General features: G+C 42.4%; 1 protein-coding gene and 1 long non-coding RNA gene across 9 annotated transcripts in view; one reads left to right on the top strand and one right to left on the bottom strand.

Moving 5' to 3' along the window:
• Positions 1-20,806, bottom strand: part of YAP1 (Yes1 associated transcriptional regulator) — a 78,038-nt gene that overhangs the window by 32,252 nt on the left and 24,980 nt on the right. For 4 of the 8 annotated variants that reach the window (XM_081860497.1, XM_081860495.1, XM_081860498.1 and 1 more), the window contains exons 3-4: positions 6,151-6,266; positions 1,662-1,775 (exon numbers count right to left, since the gene is read on the bottom strand). In XM_081860497.1, the coding sequence (XP_081716623.1) occupies positions 1,662-1,775; positions 6,151-6,266 (230 nt within the window). The remainder of the gene's footprint in view (positions 1-1,661; positions 1,776-6,150; positions 6,267-20,806) is intronic. The other 4 variants (XM_081860501.1, XM_081860499.1, XM_081860502.1 and 1 more) reach the window with 1 other exon arrangement.
• On the top strand, positions 1,004-7,114 carry LOC309341329. Its single transcript, XR_014156218.1, has 2 exons — positions 1,004-1,251; positions 6,154-7,114. It is a non-coding gene; the product is annotated as an uncharacterized lncRNA (long non-coding RNA).

Genomic DNA, 20,806 nt, shown 5'->3' with positions numbered 1-20,806 from the left:
ACTTTCAAGTCATTAGAAACCGCTCCTTCATGAAGCTGGTTCCAAGTTTTGATTTCCCAATAAGCTACAGGAAGATAGAAAATGAAACCAAAAGGATCACAGACAAATTCCAAAGGAATTGACGTGGGGGGGGGGATATCCAAAAGGTGGCGCTTTGCCCTGGATCTTAGGCAGGTCAATTGAAAAATCATGTTTTTGTAAGAAAAAGATCAACAACTTTTGGGGTGTCCTGGCTTTTACTTTTTCAAATATGGCAGCTCTATAAATGGCCTATATAAAATTGATCGCCAAAAAGCATGGTCGCAAACATGGTTTGCAGTCCTGTTACCCACCCACTCCCTTCCACTCCCCAGCCCCTGGCAAATAATCCCTTATTCACCAAGTATTTCAGCATCCTTCACAGCTGTTCAGCCACCATGCATTGTAAAAGGGCATAACTGGATCTCTCAACCATGCCAACAGATAAGAAGAGACAACACTCATGTCTTGCTAGATTTGGAACAAACATTACAGTGCACCCAGTTCTTTGCTATAAACAAGTTTCCAAAGCTTTATGCATTATGTATCTGCTAAGGGGTTCTCCCATTGATCATTACAGCAAACTATAGTGCAAGGTTTATAACAATGCAAGTTATTAAACAAGTCTTGCAGACATAGCAAAGAAAAAATAATGATGATTTTATATAAATGCGGACAATTATATGGCAAGTACTTCTACTGCCAAGTAAACCCATGAGTGCAACAAAAACTGGCAACCCTTAAGACAAAGATCCTATAAAATCCTGAACCTTGGCATTAAAGCGGTTTTCACCTGTAATCTAACCTTGGATGCAAACCACTGGCTGAGGCACTGTGACATCACAGAATGTTCACAACAGTCCTACTTGCTGAGAAGTGAGAGTCACGTGCTTGCAATGTTGTTGCTGTGTAAGGAGTGGAAAACCAGCCATGGAAAAGCAAATGCATGCATTGATTAGCATAAGGGACTGAATCAGAGGTGCTTGGAAGATCAAGTCCTGAGAAATTGAGGGGGATTTACTTCAAGGAAAAATAAAGGCTGAAAAGCTGAGTGGAAAGAGGACTCATGAGGCAGATCAGCTGTCTCTAATCCCTTTAGTGTATAAAGCTAGTGTAGACCAAGCCATGAACTAGAATAATTCTGGGTCAAATTGTTTCCCTGAACTAAGCAGCCTAAGCACTCTATGGGCATCATTAGGCTAACCTCACAGAATTGTTATAACAATTGTCAGCGTAAGTAAAGCATGTCAAACATTGTAAAGATGCAACATATTATTCAAGGAGCCTACAATACAAGAATCTGAGGAAGGGGTGGGAAGGAGGCTGCAGAAAACTCAAATGTGGTGGGCTGGCGGTGTCAATGAGAGGAGGACACTGGGGGAAAATCTATCCCACTGCCTAGGGACGGGCGTGTTATGTGTTAACAGAAGTGGGCAGAGGCACAAGACAGTTAAAGAGACATGAGGTACGGAGATAGGTGGGGGTGAATTTTAGAAATTAATCTGAAATACTTAGCCAAGTCTTTGGCTACAGGTAGCCAGTAAAAAGGAAAAAAATATATGTTATATTTACCTAAGTACAAAGGTGTCTTAAGGGAGGGGAAACAAAAAAAAAAGAGAGTCTTAAGTGAGAGGAACTTTTACCAAAGCGTGGGTCAAGCCTTGGATCTAGCCAAGATGTGGTCTTGTTCTTATGGTTTATGTAGTAAATTTCTCCATCCTGGGTCATGGCTTGTTCCCATCCATCAGGGAGCGGGCCTGTAACACAGAAGGAAGCAATTCATAGTAGGCTCTGCTTTGCCCCTACTGAAAAAGTTAGCCAATTTTTCTTAAGAACCCCCAAAAATGATTTACACAGCACACAGCACACATGAAACTAATAGTTTCAGTCTCTAGTAGCTCTGGAGGTGTGGGGGACAGAGAAAGATGCTGTGTTATAGTAACACATTCGTTTCGCACATCTGGAGTGAAAAATCTCAAACTACCCCAGAGTTCACCCTATTTTTTATTTGCTCAAAATTTGCCCTATTCCCAAGATTTAACGCAGGCGGGGGTAAATACACATGCAGGAGACCAGTCTCTGGGCCCAACGTCCTTATAGTCTGTATGTATAAAGCAACTATTTCTGTCTTTGTTTCTCCTTTATCACCTTTTAGGAGCAGCTGAACATTCAATATTCCAGAAGCGTTTAGGATCTACTTTTGGCTTCCTTTGTGTCCTTGTTTAGTTTTTCTAAATGATTCTCCATATGTTGCACTTCATTTTTAAAGAATGTGAGGTAGCTGGTAATTTGTGGAGTCATTAGGAGGGTTGCAAAAAGTGTTACGACACTGTAGCAGGCAGGCTATTAGCAGCTCCTGTATTTTCTCCTGGACTCAGTGCGGGCCAGTATGGGCCATACTAAGATGGACTTGGGCTGAGTAGACCACAGTCATAGACTCACTAGATAAGATGCCCTGCCAGATACTTTCTCTGTTACTATCTATAGAATGGAAACAGTGATCACCCACTTCTTTCAGGACTGACAAGAGCATAGATGAACTAGAAACCGTGATGCATTCTGTACACTAAAATAACTATGTAGACTGTTAATCATAGAAGCATTTGTTTATTGGCGGGAAACAGCAATGTTCTATTTTTCTTCAGTGTCCCATCTTAATGAGCAGTGAGCTAATGTTCAGCATCAAAACATCACAGAAGCACAACATGCTCCACTTATCTCCAATGCAAATTCCAAATACGCCCATTAATTATGTAAATGTATGCATATGAAGTAGAAAGTGAAGAGGGTTAACTAATAGGCTTTCAGTGTTGCTCATCCACTGAGCAGAGAGAATGAAGTCTTAAGTTAGGAAGGACCACCCAAGATAGCACATATGGAGAGATTTGAAGAGTACGTTAAAGAGGAAAGTTTATTAGTAATACATTACGCTGCCTTTCCACAACACTCAAAAGGAAGGGGGTAAAAATTGTATTTCACAATAACTCAGATACAGCCATGCCCATCATCTTTGCACCTCCAGTTCTTATCCTCCCTCAGCAGCCTGAAGGTTCCCTTCTCTCTTTCCTCTTATTATCCATTGCTGCCTTTTATGCCCTGAAATCCCTCCCAGATTTTCTAGTGTCATCTACTTCCCTTCAAAAATCTACATTGTCCATGAAGCTGTTCTTGACCCTCCATTCACCCAATTTCAACAAAATCTAAGTACCTGTTCTTCCCCATGTTCTAGACTGTCAAGAAACATCTGGATGAGAGGATCCAGTAGGCATGTCAAATTGGAAGGCTGTAGGAAATGGGGTTCTGCAAGGAACTCCACTGGGACCAGTGCTTTCTAACTTGCTTTAAAAAGGATTCGGAATTAGGAGTTTGCAGTGAAGTAATCAAGTTTGATGATGATGCTATGGCTTTGTACTACTACTTCCATCACTGGAAGCAGTATGCCTCTGAAAGCCAACTGCTAGGAACTGCAAGTGAGAAAAGTGCTGTTGCTGTCATGTCCTGCTTGTGGGCCTCCCATAGGCCTCTGAACACCAGCCTCTGGGGATCATGAAATGCAGCGGGCTATCACACTCATATACCACTTGTTGGCTTTCCATGGGCATCTGGTTAGACACTGTGAGAACAGAATTCGGAACTAAATTAGCTCTTGGTTTAATTCAGCTGGCTCTTCTTATATCCCCCTGTTCTCTTTCAGCTGTCAACTCTTGGACTGAAAGCCACCAGGGCCAGCACCTATTTTAGCTCATGCTGCAAAGCACTATGTACATGGACAGGATGTATTCTAGCTATCAGGATTTCTCGTTATTTTTATTTTTAAAAGATAATGGCCAGCCCAAGATTACTTAATAAGTTGCATTGCTAAGGATGAATTCGAACACATCCAGTATTTTATCCTGGACACTCCACCAAGATTTCCACAGTGCATACATTGTAAAAACTCCCACCTTCTTCAAAAAATGCATAGGTGTGTAATAAAAGAAGGCACAGGAAAACAGAAACGTAGCAGAAACTTAGTTTGCTCCTGTTCCACTTTCAAAGCAGCATAAATCCCTTGCATAAATAGCATAGGGCCGTAGGCAAAGCAGAAAGTATGCCACAAAATTTGAAAACAAGTTATATTTATGCCAGCTTTTACTAGACCAGACCCAATGGTGGGTGTCTACCAACAGGAGTTTGCAAGTGCAGGAGGTATCACTGGCTGCTGTAATATTGCCCATTTTTGCCACAAATTCTGCTCGTTGCAAGTGGAGATGCAGAATCACACTGCACAAAATGAGTGGACTACATTTTGTCATTGTGGTTGCAGCTACATCTGGGGTAGTTTAACACTGTTACGACTCCTGTCCCCTCCCATTCACCCCAATACCCATGTGTCATGCTCTTTCCATGTTCTTTGATACTTGTAAGTATCTCACTCCAGGCAAACCACTTAGTAGCTATCATTATTAACCCAAGGAATTAGCAATATGCATTACTGTACACACACACAGACTCAAGACTACAATGAAGCCTTTTAGAAGCATCACCACTTCCTAACTGAGGGCTTTGAAATGGAAGAAAAATCATAACTTTGCTGCCCCCCCCCCACCTTTTGGTGGATAGAGTAATTGACTGTTTCTCAATTTGATCTTTTGTTGTGGCTGCAAATGTGCCTCCCCTCCCACCACACAATCAAACACAGTACCAAATGTGAACCTCTCCTCTTTTCTAACAGATCCATGGAGTCATTGCAGTAGTCCTCCCCCCAAAAATTTCCAGTTTCTCTCTCATCCATGCCCAACTTCCCACTTCAATCATCATATGAAAAGTTGCAACCACCATTATTACTTTTGGTAAACTACAAAAATTAAAGCTGCAGAAAGTGACAATTCCTACATAACCTGAGCTCTTAAAAGTCACCATCCAATGTTATGTGATCCATTTGTAATCTTTATTAAAGCTATGCAATTTCACATCCGAGAAGCCAGGTGTTCAAGTTCTTAAAATGCAGTTGTGTAACTCAATAATATACAAAATAATAGGTAGCACAGAATTCAGAGCTACAGTACCCGAGAGCTTGTTTAGATTAGGGATGGCGAACCTAAGGCCCTCCAAATATTGCTGGACTACAACTCTCATTGTTTCTGTCTATTGGCTTGCTCAGTGGGTCTGATGGGAACTGGAGTCCAACAACATCTAGAGGCCAATTGGTTTCCCACCCCTAGTTTAGATAAAGCAAGAAGTGGGTATACAATAAGAAAAGCAATAGCTTTGCTCTGTCTTTCCAACAAAGAATCAGCATGGCACAGGGAACTCATCTTAACACTGCACCTATGTACAATCACCACAACTGTTCCCCATCTGGCACTCAGACAGCTGAAGGACTAGCATAGGTTAAGGGCATGGCACATGCATGGCACATGTCTCAAGAATTTAGAGCAGGTTCCCCACTTCAGTGAAGCTCCATGAATTGGAAAGTGACAGAAACTGCAACAGGAGGGAGCCAGACCTAGCATTTTAATTAGTGCCATGTTTTAAAGTAATGCCTGTAGAGGACCATTGGCTTTTTTTGAATGAGACATCGAATGTCATAGGCAAGAATGGGTTGTGCAGTTACTGAGCCACTTCCCAAAAAAGGGATTGAACAAAGCAGTGTTGACTTTTTCACAAGGTTTTGCATGAGCCAAATGTTAGGAAAAACACCATGAAATCACACCAGATAGGAGAGAAATACATCATGATTGTAATAAAAATGAAGGCAGAAAAAGGCAGAAAAGATTTAAGAGGACCGAGAGAAAAACAAGAGAAGGGGTTATGTTGACTAACATGTAGTAACTAGAGCAGCATATGAACTTTGATACTGTTTAAAAGCAGATTTGAATATTTCAAAAGAAACAGTTGCATCTCACGTCTCTATCTTGGAAGTACAGTGGGTCCCTTGTTAATTATACAAATCTGTATTATTTTTAATTGGGTGTTCTACCTCCTCGGTGGAAGAACCAGTATATAGCAATTATATGGGACATAAACTATTTAGGAATTGAAGTATATGTAGTAATAACAGACTGCAATTCAGCAATGCATAACTTTTCACTGTGAAATACTAAACTGCTTGACGCAACTTCATTGAAGATTTTGTTGATTTCTCCTTACCAGTTGCTGAATTCATGATGCTCTGTTGCACCGGAGGACTTGTGGGAGCTGTAACATTCATCTGAGAAAGGAGGGCCTTCCTTGGATCCTGCCACGTTGTTGTCTGATCAATGTGACTGAGACAAAACAGAACGAGGAATTTAGACAACATGCTATTGCAATACTCAAGGTTACAAGTAACTGGAAAAGCAGGCACCAAAAACATGAGGCCACACAAAAGGAGTATCAGATGATTTGTTCTTCACAAAGAATAGCCCCAATCATTGGAGGCATGGGCTAGCATCTAAAAAAACTGCATAGTTCAACATACCCAACAGGCGTTTGGCTTGAGTGCTCCACCAACAGCAGGTTCCCATGGCATATAATGAACTGTTTTTGAAACAGGAGCATCTTGTAATACAAATTTGTGGTATGGCATGGGAGGGTCTGCTGTTTAAAGGCCAGAAACAATCTCACCGGAAAGTCTGCAAGAGGAGCATGTCTAAAGTGGCTCTTCGGACCTCCACCATATCATGTTGGTCTGCTTTCAAACAATACAGGTTCCAGCTGCTTTGGCGTAAGGACAAAAATTGTCAGGGGAGTCAGCTAAAACTAGAGGGCTACACAGGAGACAGGATCAATTCTGAATGCAGTCAGCTGAGGGTTGACCATCTTTGACATGTTTCCATGCTTCCAATGGTAACTGGGGGTATAATTAGCATTCTTATATAAAAAGATTTTTCCAAATATAAATTTAACCATGATTGGGGGGGGGGGCAAGTAACTGTTTATAGGTATGTGTCCAAAAAGAACAGTATTATTTCGGATGGCACAAAAACCTAACTATTTTCACTGTGGCAGGGGGAGGCTAGTAACATTTCACCTAAATATTAGTAATGTTTTGTTGTTATGCAACTGCCCAATTACAATGAATCTGCTACCAACAAGGCAAGCTAACTCATGCATAAAAGTAGCATTCTCCCAACCCGCCTTTAAAGCGTGTTTTTACTACCTGCTTCATTTCCACTTCCTCAAATCTGCTTACTCAGAATTCCAGGAACACAAACAGCAGAGAAATGCACTTGGGATTAGATGTCAGACTGCTCTAATGAGCCAGTTGTCATTCTTTGGAACATGTGTGTGTGTGCCTGTTGCATCACAGGCAATCCGCCTGAGGAGAAGGCCAGGAAAAGATGACACCAGTGTACACAGACACAAACTAAGTTTCATTTCCTTGCCTCCATTCTCTCTACACACACACACACACACACACACACACACACACACACACACACTTTTTTTTCTTTTGCCCAATCAGCTTAAGCTTTCTTTCACCAAATGCTTTTGGGCCAATAGTAATGCTACTGCAACCCAAGTCCTCTGTTCCATTTAGTACATTTGTGATTTTTAGCCATTTTGGGCACACATTTTAAGTAAGCCCCACAGGAATGGAAACAAGACAGCGTGGTTCTTCTTGAACTTTTTTTGTCCTTTAGATAACCATTTAAGTTTGCAGTGGTTTGCAGACAAGCACATTTATTTATATCATTGGTTTTCAGCCAGTATGCCGTGGCACCTTGGGGTGCCTGAATGGTGGTCAGGGGTGCCGTGGTAAACACTGGCCTCTGACCCTCTTTCCTTCCCTCCCTCCTCTGATGCCCTCTTGAGTCTCTGCCTCCCCAAGGCTTGCATGGCTGTTTGTTGCAGCAGCCCTGGCTACGAGCTCCCCAGGCCTCTGGGGCTGGCCAGGGGGTGCTTCCCAGGCCCCTGTGGGGCAGTGTGAGGAGACACCTCTCTTTGGTGTAGGGGGGCGCAGCTCAGAGACCAGGGGCGGCAGCTGCAGGTGCCCAAAGGACTCCCAAAGAGAGGGGAGGAGGCTGAGGGAACATTCCACAAAAGAGGGTGTTCAAAAAAGGGTGAGGGGCTGCCAGCTCTGCAGGCAAGGGGTGACATAACTGGGCTCCTGAGCCCCACAGGGGTGCCACAGAAAGAATGTAGATTGTCAAGGGAGCCGTGGACTCAAAAAGGTTGACAAGCTCCGATTTATATTATTACTGCCACAGCAAGGCCACTCAAAAGTTGTTCGTGTATTGAACACCCTGATAAACAAAAAGTGCGAGCACAATTAGGTAAGGTAGTGGGCATGTTTGTGCACATCTGGCAACACACAGATTTGTCAGGCAAGTCACTGCTATTCAGAACCAAAAAAACTATCCCGGCCAAAATTTTCAGATTTACTTATTTATTTAGCTATTTTCAACATGGTCATGCAGACTTCTGAGTGCACAATGATCTTTCTTAGTTCAGCTTTAGATAATTTCATGTTTAAATCTTCATGAAAAGGGAGTGCCGAAAGTTTTAGATTATTTTTCCAATCCTCTTTTAATAAACATCCATTAAAATAACAACTAATCCCCACCCTCCCTTCTCTCTCACACACACAGTGGAAAAAGAAGCTCAGATCACAATAAAGCTTTTGAAAAAATAATACTAAAAAGTTAGAGCAACTGATGAAGCTAATGTACATTTGTGGCAAAACGTATCAGCAATTTCTCCCTGATCCCTCTAGAGCCAAATTAAATATTTTGGACTGCCTGCTTTGTGCTGTTTACAAAGAGTTTGGCTCCCACTCCTTTAGTAAAGACTGTTCTTCAGAGGCAAATCTCTGGCTCCCTACTCGGCTTATGTCTCATGTTACAGTTTCCATAACCAACTTCTTTTAGAGAGGAAAGAACAGAGCATTGAGAGGTTAAGAAGTTTCATGACTTTTGAAACAACACATTTATTCAGCGAGCAAGAAATAAGTGCTAGGTAGTGGGCCTTAAAACACACTAGGAAGAGATGACAAGAACTGCATAGGGAGAAAAGCAGGCATATACTCGGGCTATTGTTTACCATTATTTCTAACAATTGAAGTGTCTTGTGGAACCTTGAAGACTAACAAATTGTTTTTGGCATAAGGTTCCATGGACTCAATTCCACTTCATCAGATGCAGGCTTGAGTCCATGAAAGCTTATGCTATAATAAATAGGTTAGTCTTTAAGGGGTGCCATTAGACTTTTTGACTGTTTTTGCTACAAGAAACTCCCAGCTAAGTTGTAGGGGGATTTGGGTACCTCTGCAGCTAACTGCAGAGGCTGCTCCCCTTTACAATGCTTTGCTGGACAAATTAGGGTTCAAGAAACAGCATGGAGGTCAACTAGGAAACAATACAAGTAGCTATGCTCAAAATATTGACCAGATTAACTGGGCTCTCTAGCTCCTGAATAGTAACCACCTCTTATCTAAACGCAGGGCGTGGGTGGCGCTGTGGTCTAAACCACTGAGTCTCTTGGGCTTGCCAATCGAAAGGCCGGCGGTTCGAACTCCCACGACAGAGTGAGCTCTTGTTGCTCGGTCTCAGCTCCTGCCAACCTAGCAGTTCAAAAGCACATCAAAGTGAAAGGACTGCTCCGGCGGGAAGGTAAACGGCGTTTCCATGCGCTGCTCTGGTTTCACCAGAAGAGGCTTAGTCATGCTGGCCACATGACCCGGAAAAACTGTGTGCAGACAAACTCCGGCTCCCTTGGCCAGTAAAGTGAAATGAGCGCCGCAACCCCAGAGTCATTTGCAACTGGACTTACAGTAACTGTCAGGGGTCCTTTACCTTATCTAAAGGTCCATTCTCAGCTGACCTTTATTTCAACCATATTACCATTATTATTATTTTTGGTGACATAGTTTTTATTCATTTTCATCTTTAAACTATCAACACGGTTGAATACACACACACACACACACACACACACACACACGAGCATTTGGCATGCAACAATTACATAGAATTACAAACAAAAAATGAAGCAAGAACAGTTAGAAAAACATTTCTGAATATATCAACAAAGTTGTGTCAAAAGTGTAGATAACCAAAATTATTAGTCATTACATACAGTGGTACCTTGGGTTACAAACACTTCTGGGTTAAGAACTTTGCCCCAGGAGAACAAAATTGCGCAGCGGCGGCAGCAGGAGGCCCCATTAGCTACAGTGGTATCTCAGATTAAGAACTGTTTCAGGTTAAGAACGGACCTCCGGAACGAATTAAGTTCGTAACCAGAGGTGCCACTGTATATGAAATGATGTGTTGTAATGTGTATTGCGTAGCTTGGTGACCGTAAGTAAAAGTTATTTTGTATCAATAACAATGAGATTTTATAGGAATGGGGAGGGTACTGTTTTACCATATCCCTTGTTATTTATATAATCAATAGTCACACCAGACTACATAAAAATGGCAGCGTTTCTTTTGGCCTCCTGCTACTTTTAATTTTTGTTTTTTGTTTTCTTTTTGCTGCTACAGCCAGCAAACAAAGGGATATTAAGGGGAGGAGGAGTAGAAAAGCTTGGGGCACATGCTGATAAACACCCACTCCCCACCTCTGCATTCTGTGTTCACCTCTGGCCTACCATTAACAAAAAAATTAAATAAAGAGACTTATTCACAGAGATTATTTTTCATCTCCTATTCCAGCTCCTCCTAGTCCCCTCTCTCTCTCTCTCTCTCTCTCTCTCTCTCTCTCTCTCACACACACACACACACACACACATATTGTTTAGGCAAGGCTATAACAAAATTATGCAAGTGTAAAAGCAAGCTGCAGCCTGACTCTCACTCACTTTCTTAAAAAATGTGCAGAGGATTGGAAAACGCTGCAACTTGAATTGGTTGGGGGCACTGATTATCTCTTTGCTAAACTTTTGTGACCTTCTGAATGCTAACAATTGGTGGAGGCAGGAGAGATAGGATTAGCAGAGGAGTGTAGCTCCAAGCAAGTTGACTACAGTATTCTCCCCCCCCCCTTGTCCTGCCACGCCTCTCCCCACCCCCACCACCCACCGCTGCCAGAGGTGGGACTTAGCAACACACACTGATTGCTCTTTGAATGCTTATTGGCCAGAGACTAAAAACTGGTCCCAGAGATACAGAGCTGATTTTATCAATGAACCTGTGAGGTAGCCGAGGCATGGGAATCAGCAAGAGTGTTGCTTCTGGCTGGCAGACTAGCCAGTCTCGTTTGATGTAAAGATTCATTTACCCTGAGAGTGAAAAAATTAACAAGGGTGGGCGAGAGGCAGGAGGGACTAAGCTCTCCTGTCCTTGGGGTTCTGGGATTTCAGGGGTGGCTGTGCCCACTTGCCCAAGCTGACCAGCCATCCTTAGCCAGAAGAATGCCGTCTCCGCACTTTCTTCCGACCACAATACTGGAGAAAACCAGAGGGTGCTGACTCTTCATCCTTGGAGGTTTTTAAGCAGAGGTTGGACGGCCATCTGTCATGGATGCTTTAGCTGAGATTCCTGCATTGCAGGGGGTTGGACTAGATGACCCTCAGGGTCCCTTCCAACTCTACATTTCCATGATTCCATGATTGTAGGAAGCCTTTCTCCGAGTCTCCCTCTGCCCACCTGTATGTGTGACAAGAGTATCATTTCTTTTCATATCCAGATTGATTTCTTCATAAAGTGTGCTTACCCCTTTGTATTCCTCCTCTTGCTTCGAGCAGAAAATTCTGGGGAAGATTAGGGCACACAACCACTTCTACAATCAAAGTTGCATTGCTGTGTCAGGGGAGATATGCCACCTGTTGCATTCCACAGCCCGGCAGTTCTTTTTCCTGTATATATGAATCCTTTGTATTGTGGGTTTTTGTTTTTAACCCAATGACCCCATTTCCATTTATGGAAACAAGCAAGCAGTATAAGCTGAATCCATGAAGCAGAACGATGCAAAAGATGGCTTTGACAACAGAATAGTTTTTTTAGCTCAACTCCGGCTCTCCTTAATTTTCTCACCAGCAGTCAATTCAAAATAATGCAATGGCAAGGCTGGCATTTAAAATGCTCAGCAGGCTGACTGCTCAGATTTATGGCCCACTTACCAAGCCTATGTTTGTTGTGAAATTGTTATTTATAAAGTCACATGCTAGGGCTTGTTCCCAAGCTTGCTAAACCTACACGCTTAATTGACTCTCCGGACAATGCTTTATTGTCAGCTAATCTTTCCACAGTTCCTCACACAAAAATGTATGATCTCTTGTTTGGGTTACGCTGTTTGCATGTTCACTCTTGTCTATTTTCAGAATTGTCAACACAAAGTTGCAACTCATTACAGTGAAAATATATGAATGAAAGACTACAATTATTAATGCCACAGCCAATAGGCAGGAAGTCAGTTTTTATCACACTACCAAATGTAGCAAAATAGACATTGAGGAATTCTCAACCGAAAGTTCATTGACGTATTGATAAGCACACCCCTCTATCTAGAGTTGTGAATATCTGGAAGCAAAGATTAAACAATTACACTTTAAATATTTACTATGCCTAGAACAGGAAAGGCATCACCTTTAAAATAGCTTGGAAATCATTACCCTATTTATAACCAGGGTAGTAAACCTAGGTTCACAAGGGCAAAATGAAGAAACTTATCTATGGCACAATTCCAACTAAAGTTAAGCATTAATGGGCTCTTTTCCCTCTCCAAGAACTAATGATTAACAAGTTGCATATTTATTACTTCATTGTTATTGTGTGTTTTTTTAAAAAAATAAAAGTTCATTTCCCCCCAAACTACATTAGAACAAACATGCCATTTTTGTAAAAATAATAATAATTGGAAATAACAAGAATTTAAACTGTTGCTGTTGTCACTGGGTGGGGGCATCTCAATAACTCAGAAAGACTGTACATTCACAGCTCCTGGGATGGCCTTGGGACCTTAAATGTAATTCTGCCTTTCTTTACCAAGAGTTCAGTGAATGTCGATACCTGCAGCACACACAGCTAGGGATATTTGCAGGATCACGGGCAGCGCTAATACACTTGGCAGAGAACAGGAACAAGGCAGTCTACTATAGCGAAGTCATAGCAGCTTGCAGCCAACTGGGGGTCAAGCCAGGAAAAGAGAGATGAAAAGGGGAGAAATGAGAGCAAAGGAGAATAGTGACTGGGCTGCAGGAATGAACACAAATGTAAGAGAAATAACTGGACTGGCAGAAGGTGTGCTGAGTAAAGCAACCAACAGGTAGATGCAGCACAACAAGGAGAAATCAGAAGTGAGCTTAAAAGGAGGATGCTGCATCAGAGGCCAGAACAATAGGTAGCAATAGCAAGGAGATGATGACTCCTTGAATCAAACTTAAGCACTTGTCTTACTGGTCCACAAGTTTCATAAGAACAGAAAGAAATGCCACAACCACTTCGATTAATATATTGCAATAAGTACTTGGGTGCAACGTCACCCAGTTTTCCCTGAGTCCGCTTGAGGAACAATGAACAGACATTCTCTTTGCCACCTTCAGGATTGCCCAGTTAATAAGACTTCCTAGCAGCAACTGATCCTCCCGTTTCCCTAGTCAATCTGGACTCAGGGAAGGGACTGAGATTTCTGGGACATGGTGATACGTGATGGATTTCCAAGGCACAACCTGCATCAGGGAATCCTAGTGTCTCCATATACTCCTTCTTCAGGGTATCACTGCCCCGAAAGAGGAAGGAATTGATGCCGCACAGGGCCTCCCAACTCCAGCAGGCATAGAATGCTGGATGCATGCAACGTGATGAATTAGTTCTGGAAATGGGACAGGGGAAACTGCTTTAAATGGTTTTTTAAAAAAACAAACTTACACCAGTTACCATTAAGGCACTTCAATTAAAAAAAATTCATTGCAAGTCAGGTTACATGCATACCCATTAACCCTGCACATAGATGAAGCCATGAATTGTCAGACAATTTTGCTTTTTCATACAAGGGAAAGAAGGGTGGGGCAAAATGTCTCTTGACTAATGGCAGATCCACGCCAAGGGCCAAATAAGGGAAGCACATCCCTGTTGGGTCTGCTGGACTCCTCAGTAGAGTTTAATACAATTGACCATGGTAACCTTCTAAATCACTCGGGTTAGGATAAGCTTCAGGCACAACATTATTCAGTTCTAGTACTTCCTTGCAGGTCTTTTCCAGGGCATGCTGCTGGAGGGGTCCCGTTTGATGCCACTGGCACCCCACAAGGACCAGTTCTGTTCCTCATGCTTCTTAACATTCCCAGTGGAGAGGAATTGTACAGGGATCTGGGCTGTGTTGTCAATGTGCGAATAACTTCTGGCCAAGGCTTTTTTTCAGCCAGAACTCACCGGAACTGAGTTCCGGCACCTCTTTGGTGTGTTCCGGCACCCCGTCGCTGGGGGCTGCGTGCCAGAAGAGGCAGGCAGCATGGTGCTCTGTGTTGAACAATGGAGGCTGCAGTCGTCAAGGCACTTTGTGTTGTGCGGAGGATGCTGCAGGAGGCATGGCGATCATTGTGGCATTGCTGAGGTGGCACAAGCAGGCAAAGAAGAGAAGCTTTTTAGGGGCGATCTCAACAACTTTGGCACCTCTTTTTCTAGGAAAAAAAAAGGCCCTGCTCCTCAGAGAGTTCAGTCAGTAGAGCATGAGACTCTTAATCTCAGGGCCATGCGTTGAAGCCCCACATTGGGCAAATGATTCCTGCACTGCAAGGGTTCGGACTGAATGACCCTTACGGTCCCTTCCAACTGTGTACAATTCTGCGACATGCACCTCTTTTTCTCCATCAGATATCAGGGAACCTGCCAAAGGCGATCTGGAGGTGGTAACAGACTCAAGGTGGGGTGAAGTTTAATCCAGAAAAGGTGCTCCATTTGAAGACAAATGCAAGACTTTGGAATAAGGATTCAGCCTGTTTTGGATGGGGCAGCACTCCCCTTGGAAAACAAAGGAATCGGGCTTGCAGTTTGTGGGCACTCCTGAATCTAACTTTGCATCTTTATGCTATGTTCATGGAAACTGAGATATGAAAGCTAGGAGCTAAATGGCACCTTAAACCTAGGTTATGGGCACTGCAACAGAGTATGTAGGCGCACTTTTTTATAACAAGAATACAAAGCTGAAAACGAATGAACTGCAGCTAAAATCTTATGTTCATTTTTCACATGGTATAGTCCTTATCTGAAGACTGCAAAAAAATACAACCATACTTCACCTGCCTGCCCCCCTAATATTCTTAGGGGGGGGGTTCCCTTCTCCAGTCTTCAGAGAGTGGCTGGAAGTGGGGAGGCAGAAAAAAGGTCCTCTTTTCTTTCCAGCAGTGACAGTTTTAATCTGAAATCTTATGTGCAGTACTGCATTCAGAGCTCAGAAGTTGCTCACATTAATGAAATTCCTGTCACAAAACACACCTAGAACAATGGGAGTTTCAAACACTGTTCATGGACGCCTTTGCACAGCTTAGATTGTGCCTGTTCCTGAGAAAAATCAGTAACATGCCTTATTTAAATTCAGATTGCAGTGAATTTTACTTGAAGAGTCTTCAGAAACTCCCAGCTAGTCAAGAACATTAGTGGATGCTCACCGATGGGATAATAATATACCTGTCCTGCAGCAGATGTGCCGGATGCCATTTTGTTTGCCAGGACCATACAATTAAAATCTTATTACCTATAAAGATCTAGATGGCTTAGAACCAAGAAAACTATCATCCTGTCCACTTCCTATGATCTACAGAAGAGGCCCATCTCCATGTACAGCGGTACCTCGGGTTACAGACACTTCAGGTTACAGATGCTTCAGGTTACAGACTCCGCTAACCCAGAAATAGTACCTCGGGTTAAGAGCTTTGCTTCAGAATGAGAACAGAAATCGTGTGGCGGCAGCGGGAGGCCCTATTAGCTAAAGTGGTACCTCAGGTTAAGAACAGGTTCAGGTTAAGAACGGACCTCCAGAACGAATTAAGTTCTTAATGCGAGGTACCACTGTACTGTCTGTGGCTGGGGCATACTTTGACTCTCAGAGACTGTTCCCAGAGTCTGGAATATCTGACCCTGGAAGATCCATTTGGTTTCCCTCGAATTGGTTTTTACCAACAGGTTAAAAAGTTGGCAAGCATTGGTCTTACTGGACCGTTTATTTTTACGTGGTAGGTTTAAATTTGAGAATTTTTGTTTTTATGCTCATTTTTTTAAAAAAATAAATAGGACAGTTATTGTTATAAACCACCATGAGCTATGCAAATGCATTGTAAGGGTGAGGTATAAATTTTCAAAATAAAGCATTATGGGGATCAAACCTGCAACCTTGGTGTTGTCATCAGCCCCAGGCTCTAACCAACCGCTATCCAGTTCAATAATGTATTTACTGTGGGCTTCCTACTGAAGCCAGCAATGAGCAAGCTCCAGCCTGACAATATCCTTCGCTTAAGGACAAAACTACTCATGCAGTTTAACAAACGCCTAAAGCTATATTGGCTGTGAGTCTAGGAAGACCTGCTCCATGCCTTGCAGTCCTTTTTCTACCTTCCCTGGGAGGGCAGAGCCCTGATTGACTCCAGCTACAAAAGCTGAGGCTGCTGAAGAGGCCATAGACCATCTTGGCTGTCTCTTAGCGCAGACCCAGGTCATTGAGACTGAGATTCCACAGCTGCCACCCACCATAAACCACCATTGGGCAGCACTAGCAGCAACAACAGCAGTAGTTATGTTCTGTACAGTGGACCCTCCAGATACAAATTAAATTTTTTCCGGGGGTCTGTACTCAACTTGAAAAGTCCATAACTGGAGGCGCCGCTTCTGTGCACACACGCATTGCAATAGAGCACTTCTCTGCATGCAACCCGAAAGTTACGTATCCAGAGTGGTACATAACTCAAGGGTCTACTGTACTTACAATATTTTGATCTCTTGTTATGTTGTTTTTACATTTGACTTCCTTTACTGGTGTTTTCTTTTGAAATGTTTAAGATTTTTTTCTGTTAACGTTGCTGTGTTAAATGTACATTCTGTAGCTGATCCTCCGCGAATGTCCGCCTTGTCTAGTGCCCATTCCGGCCAACATCCACTGCAAACCCGGAAGTAGCAGAACGGGTTACTTCCAGGTTTGCCCCGCGCACATGTGCAGAAGCGCTAAATCACGCTTTGCGCATGCGCAGAAGCACAAACCGCTCCACACGCATGCACAGACGCAGTGCTTTGCCCTGCTTCCTTTTCGGCTAGCGGACAGGGCTCCGGAATGGATCCCGGCTGCAAAACAAGGTACGACTGTAATAAGAATTTGAAATTGAAATCATTATGTTATTAAAGTATTGCTCAGTTGTATTAATTTTTGAACTGGCGTCTTATGGATGCAGATAAGCCAAATGCTTAGTTTACTTCACTGTATCATACTGCTATGATACTGGTAGTTTGCTACCTTTTTGTCACACCTCAAACATGAATGGCTAAGACAAGGTGGGTTTTCCTGTATCATTTTAGGCCATGCAGCTGCAAAGACTAACATATTTCAAAAATTAAGTTGATAAAATCAAGGGCATGAGGGAAAATATAGGGTTACAACTCCTAGAAAGATTCCATCAATGGTGTCTCTGAAAAAGTTGCACATCACTTGGGAAGACAGGCGAACTAATATCAGTGTACTGGAAGAAGCAAAGATCACCAGTGTCGAAGCAATGATTCTTCAACATCAACTTCGTTGGACTGGTCATGTTGTGCAGATGCCTGATGATTGCCTTCCAAAGCAACTACTCTATTCTGAACTTAAAAATGGAAAGCGTAATGCTGGTGGTCAACAAAAGAGGTTTAAAGACTGTCTTCAAGGCAAATCTTTAAAAATGTAGTATAAACACTGACAACTGGGGAACACTGGCCTGCGAGAGCTCCAGTTGGAGAACAGCCTTTATCAAAGGTGTCATGGGCTTTGAAGACACTCAAACTCAGGACGCAAGGGAGAAACGTGCCAAGAGGAAGGCACGATTGGCAAATCCACACTATGATCAACTCCCGCCCAGAAACCAATGTCCCCACTGTGGAAGGACGTGTGGATCCAGAATTGGCCTCCACAGTCACTTACAGACTCATTGTTAAAACCGTGTTTATGGAAGACAATCTTACTCGGCTAAGAGTGATCGTCAAAGAAGAAGATGTATGTTTGAATCTTGAAAGTATGCAGAACCAAATGCCACACCAAAACATGGTTTGGAATCACAAAAAAGGAGATGCAGGCCTAAGGTCCTTGTACTCCCCCTTCCTTCATGAGCCAAACTTTAGGTGGCAATTTATCACAAACCATGGCCAACCACTTCAACTGAAGCTGGCAGACTATAGTATTTATATTAGTATTTATATATAGTGCCAAACCACACACAGAATCACAGAAGCATAGAGCTGGAAGGGACCCTGAGGATTACCATATATTTTGCTCTATAAGACTCACTTTTTCCCTCCTAAAAAGTAAGGGGAAATGTGTGTGCGTCTTATGGAGCGAATGCAGGCTGTGCAGCTATTCCAGAAGCCAGAACAGCAAGAGGGATCGCTGCTTTCACTGCGCAGCGATCCCTCTTACTGTTCTGGCTTCTGAGATTCAGAATATATTTTTCCTTGTTTTCCTCCTCCAAAAACTAGGTGCGTCTTGTGGTCTGGTGCATCTTAAAGAGCGAAAAATACGGTATCTTGTTCAACCCCCTGCAATGCAGGAATATGCAGCTGTCCCATATGGGGATTGAACCTGCAACCTTGGAGTTATCAGCACCATGCTCTAACCAACTGAGCTATGTTCCTTGTTTTACAATGTTAAGTGAAGATAGGCTCCCACCCAAACGAAGCTTACATAACAAAACGTGATGAGGACACAGGAAAAAGAGGCACATTAGTCTGATGCTTGCATCTGCTCATTTTTGTAATGCCAGAACAAATGTGTGGCATGTGTGGCAAGTGGGTGCCTTGAAGAGAGAAACTGTTCATGCATGCTTATCCCTGCCAAACTTCCTGAAAGTAGTAGCAACAGCATAATGGGAAACCCATTACACTCTGCTCAGAGAATAAACATCTCCTGCTTTGCAACCACATAGTCACAAATTACGACACCAAAATTTACTTTAGCTTTTCAAAGTTCAGCAATTAAATAAGCAAGGTTAACTAGAGAAAGTGGTCATGCACATCCTTATTTGGAGAAGCCCAACAGTAACATTTGACTTATTAAGATCATTGGGTCAATTGACAAGTATGACCAGTCATGAATACTGCTGTACAGACGACAAAATCCAACACCCTTCAGCTCAGTACGCCTGGTTTGTGTTGCATATTTGTTTCAGAAGGTATATTCGGACACACACAACTACATGCAATGCCCATGTAAAAGATTGTGTGTACTCTATGTGTTTGCCGAAACAGCTAAATCTTGCCTACACATACACACTTCAACATGCACATGCCCCTTAATGTTCTGTTCTTTAACCTCAGAATTGGTGGTAAATATTGCAGAAGTTGGGTATGTAGGTGTAGATATGTTTACATGTAACAGCAAAGCGCAGGGAGACAAGACCACTTCCACTGCCTCAGATTCAACGTAAACAGTTTATAGTTTATGTGCCTACTCTACAGAAGTTAATAAGCAACACCATGAAGCTGTGTGCACGCACACTGCAAAAAGCTACAAACTGCAAGGTTTACTGAATTTAAATATTTAGTTTGCTTTTCATATAGTAAAAATGGAATGTAAACTTTGTGTTTTGTTTAGTCTTTCTAGAACAAGAGCACCATTAATTCAGCCTAACCTTTTGGGGGGAGCGCATAGATAGATAGATAGATAGATAGATAGATAGATAGATAGATAGTAACTTGCAGAGTGGAAAGAAAGCAACTTATGATAATTAGGATGCATTTATATTATTGTAAAGCAACCTGAAAACTTTGTTATTAGCCTGTAAATACTGTAAATACATGTAAATACTGTAAATATTTTTTAACTTGATATAACTGATACGGTTGCTCCTCCAATAGGAAGAGTTCTAGTAAGATGCCAGAGCGTTGGGCAGTTTACCATCCCATTATGAAAATTCAATTCTCAAGGTTCGTTGGAGTAGCAGAGACGGAGAATTGTATCCAACACTGGCCATTCCCAAGAGTAGACCGACTGCAACTGATGAATATGACTCACTTGGATCCAATAAGTCTAATCTGAGTACAACTTAGTAGATGGATATAGCTAGCAGGAATTTATGTCTATTTGCATTTGCATTTGTAGTAGGGTACTTCTCATGATCTGAGTCACAATCAATTATATTCTGTATTCAGAAGTACCAGTATTCTCCAAGCAAGATGTTTGAACGCAATAGTAGGAGCATTCTTCATAAACAACATGTTAAAAAATTAAAGTAACAATGATGTATTAGTGAAGGAACACCCACCTAAAAACCGCTCCAACCGGTTTGTCTTTATGTTGGAATCTCTTCCTTTTTCTTAAGCAACTTAATGCTCTAAATTCTGTGGCCTCTGGCAAAGACACCATGCATTAACTCAGACCCTAACTCCCAACACGCACACACAAAATATTCCAAAATGAATCTCAAGATGAATAGAATTTTATAGGAGTTCAAATCTAGGCCAATATGGCTGCTGGATATTAAGTTTCATACTCCCTCAGGTTACTAGAACAAAGGCGGGGTGGGGGGGAAGTATTTATGAGGTCAGCCATAACAGATCAATTGAAATATTTGCTGGGGGAAAACACTAAGCTGTGGCTCAAAATGAATAAAAAAAGCAATCCTCCGAAGCGCTTTGTACAACATGTATGATTTTCTATTTGGGTTTCCTAGCACATCCCTTACCTGATGCAAACTTAAAAGCTAGGGCGGGGA

Source organism: Podarcis erhardii, assembly GCF_964252035.2.
Source record: "Podarcis erhardii genome assembly, chromosome: 4".
NCBI classification, from domain to species: domain Eukaryota; kingdom Metazoa; phylum Chordata; class Lepidosauria; order Squamata; family Lacertidae; genus Podarcis; species Podarcis erhardii.
The sequence above is the reverse complement of the archived record's forward strand: the minus strand, read 5'-3'. Positions and strand labels throughout refer to the sequence as shown.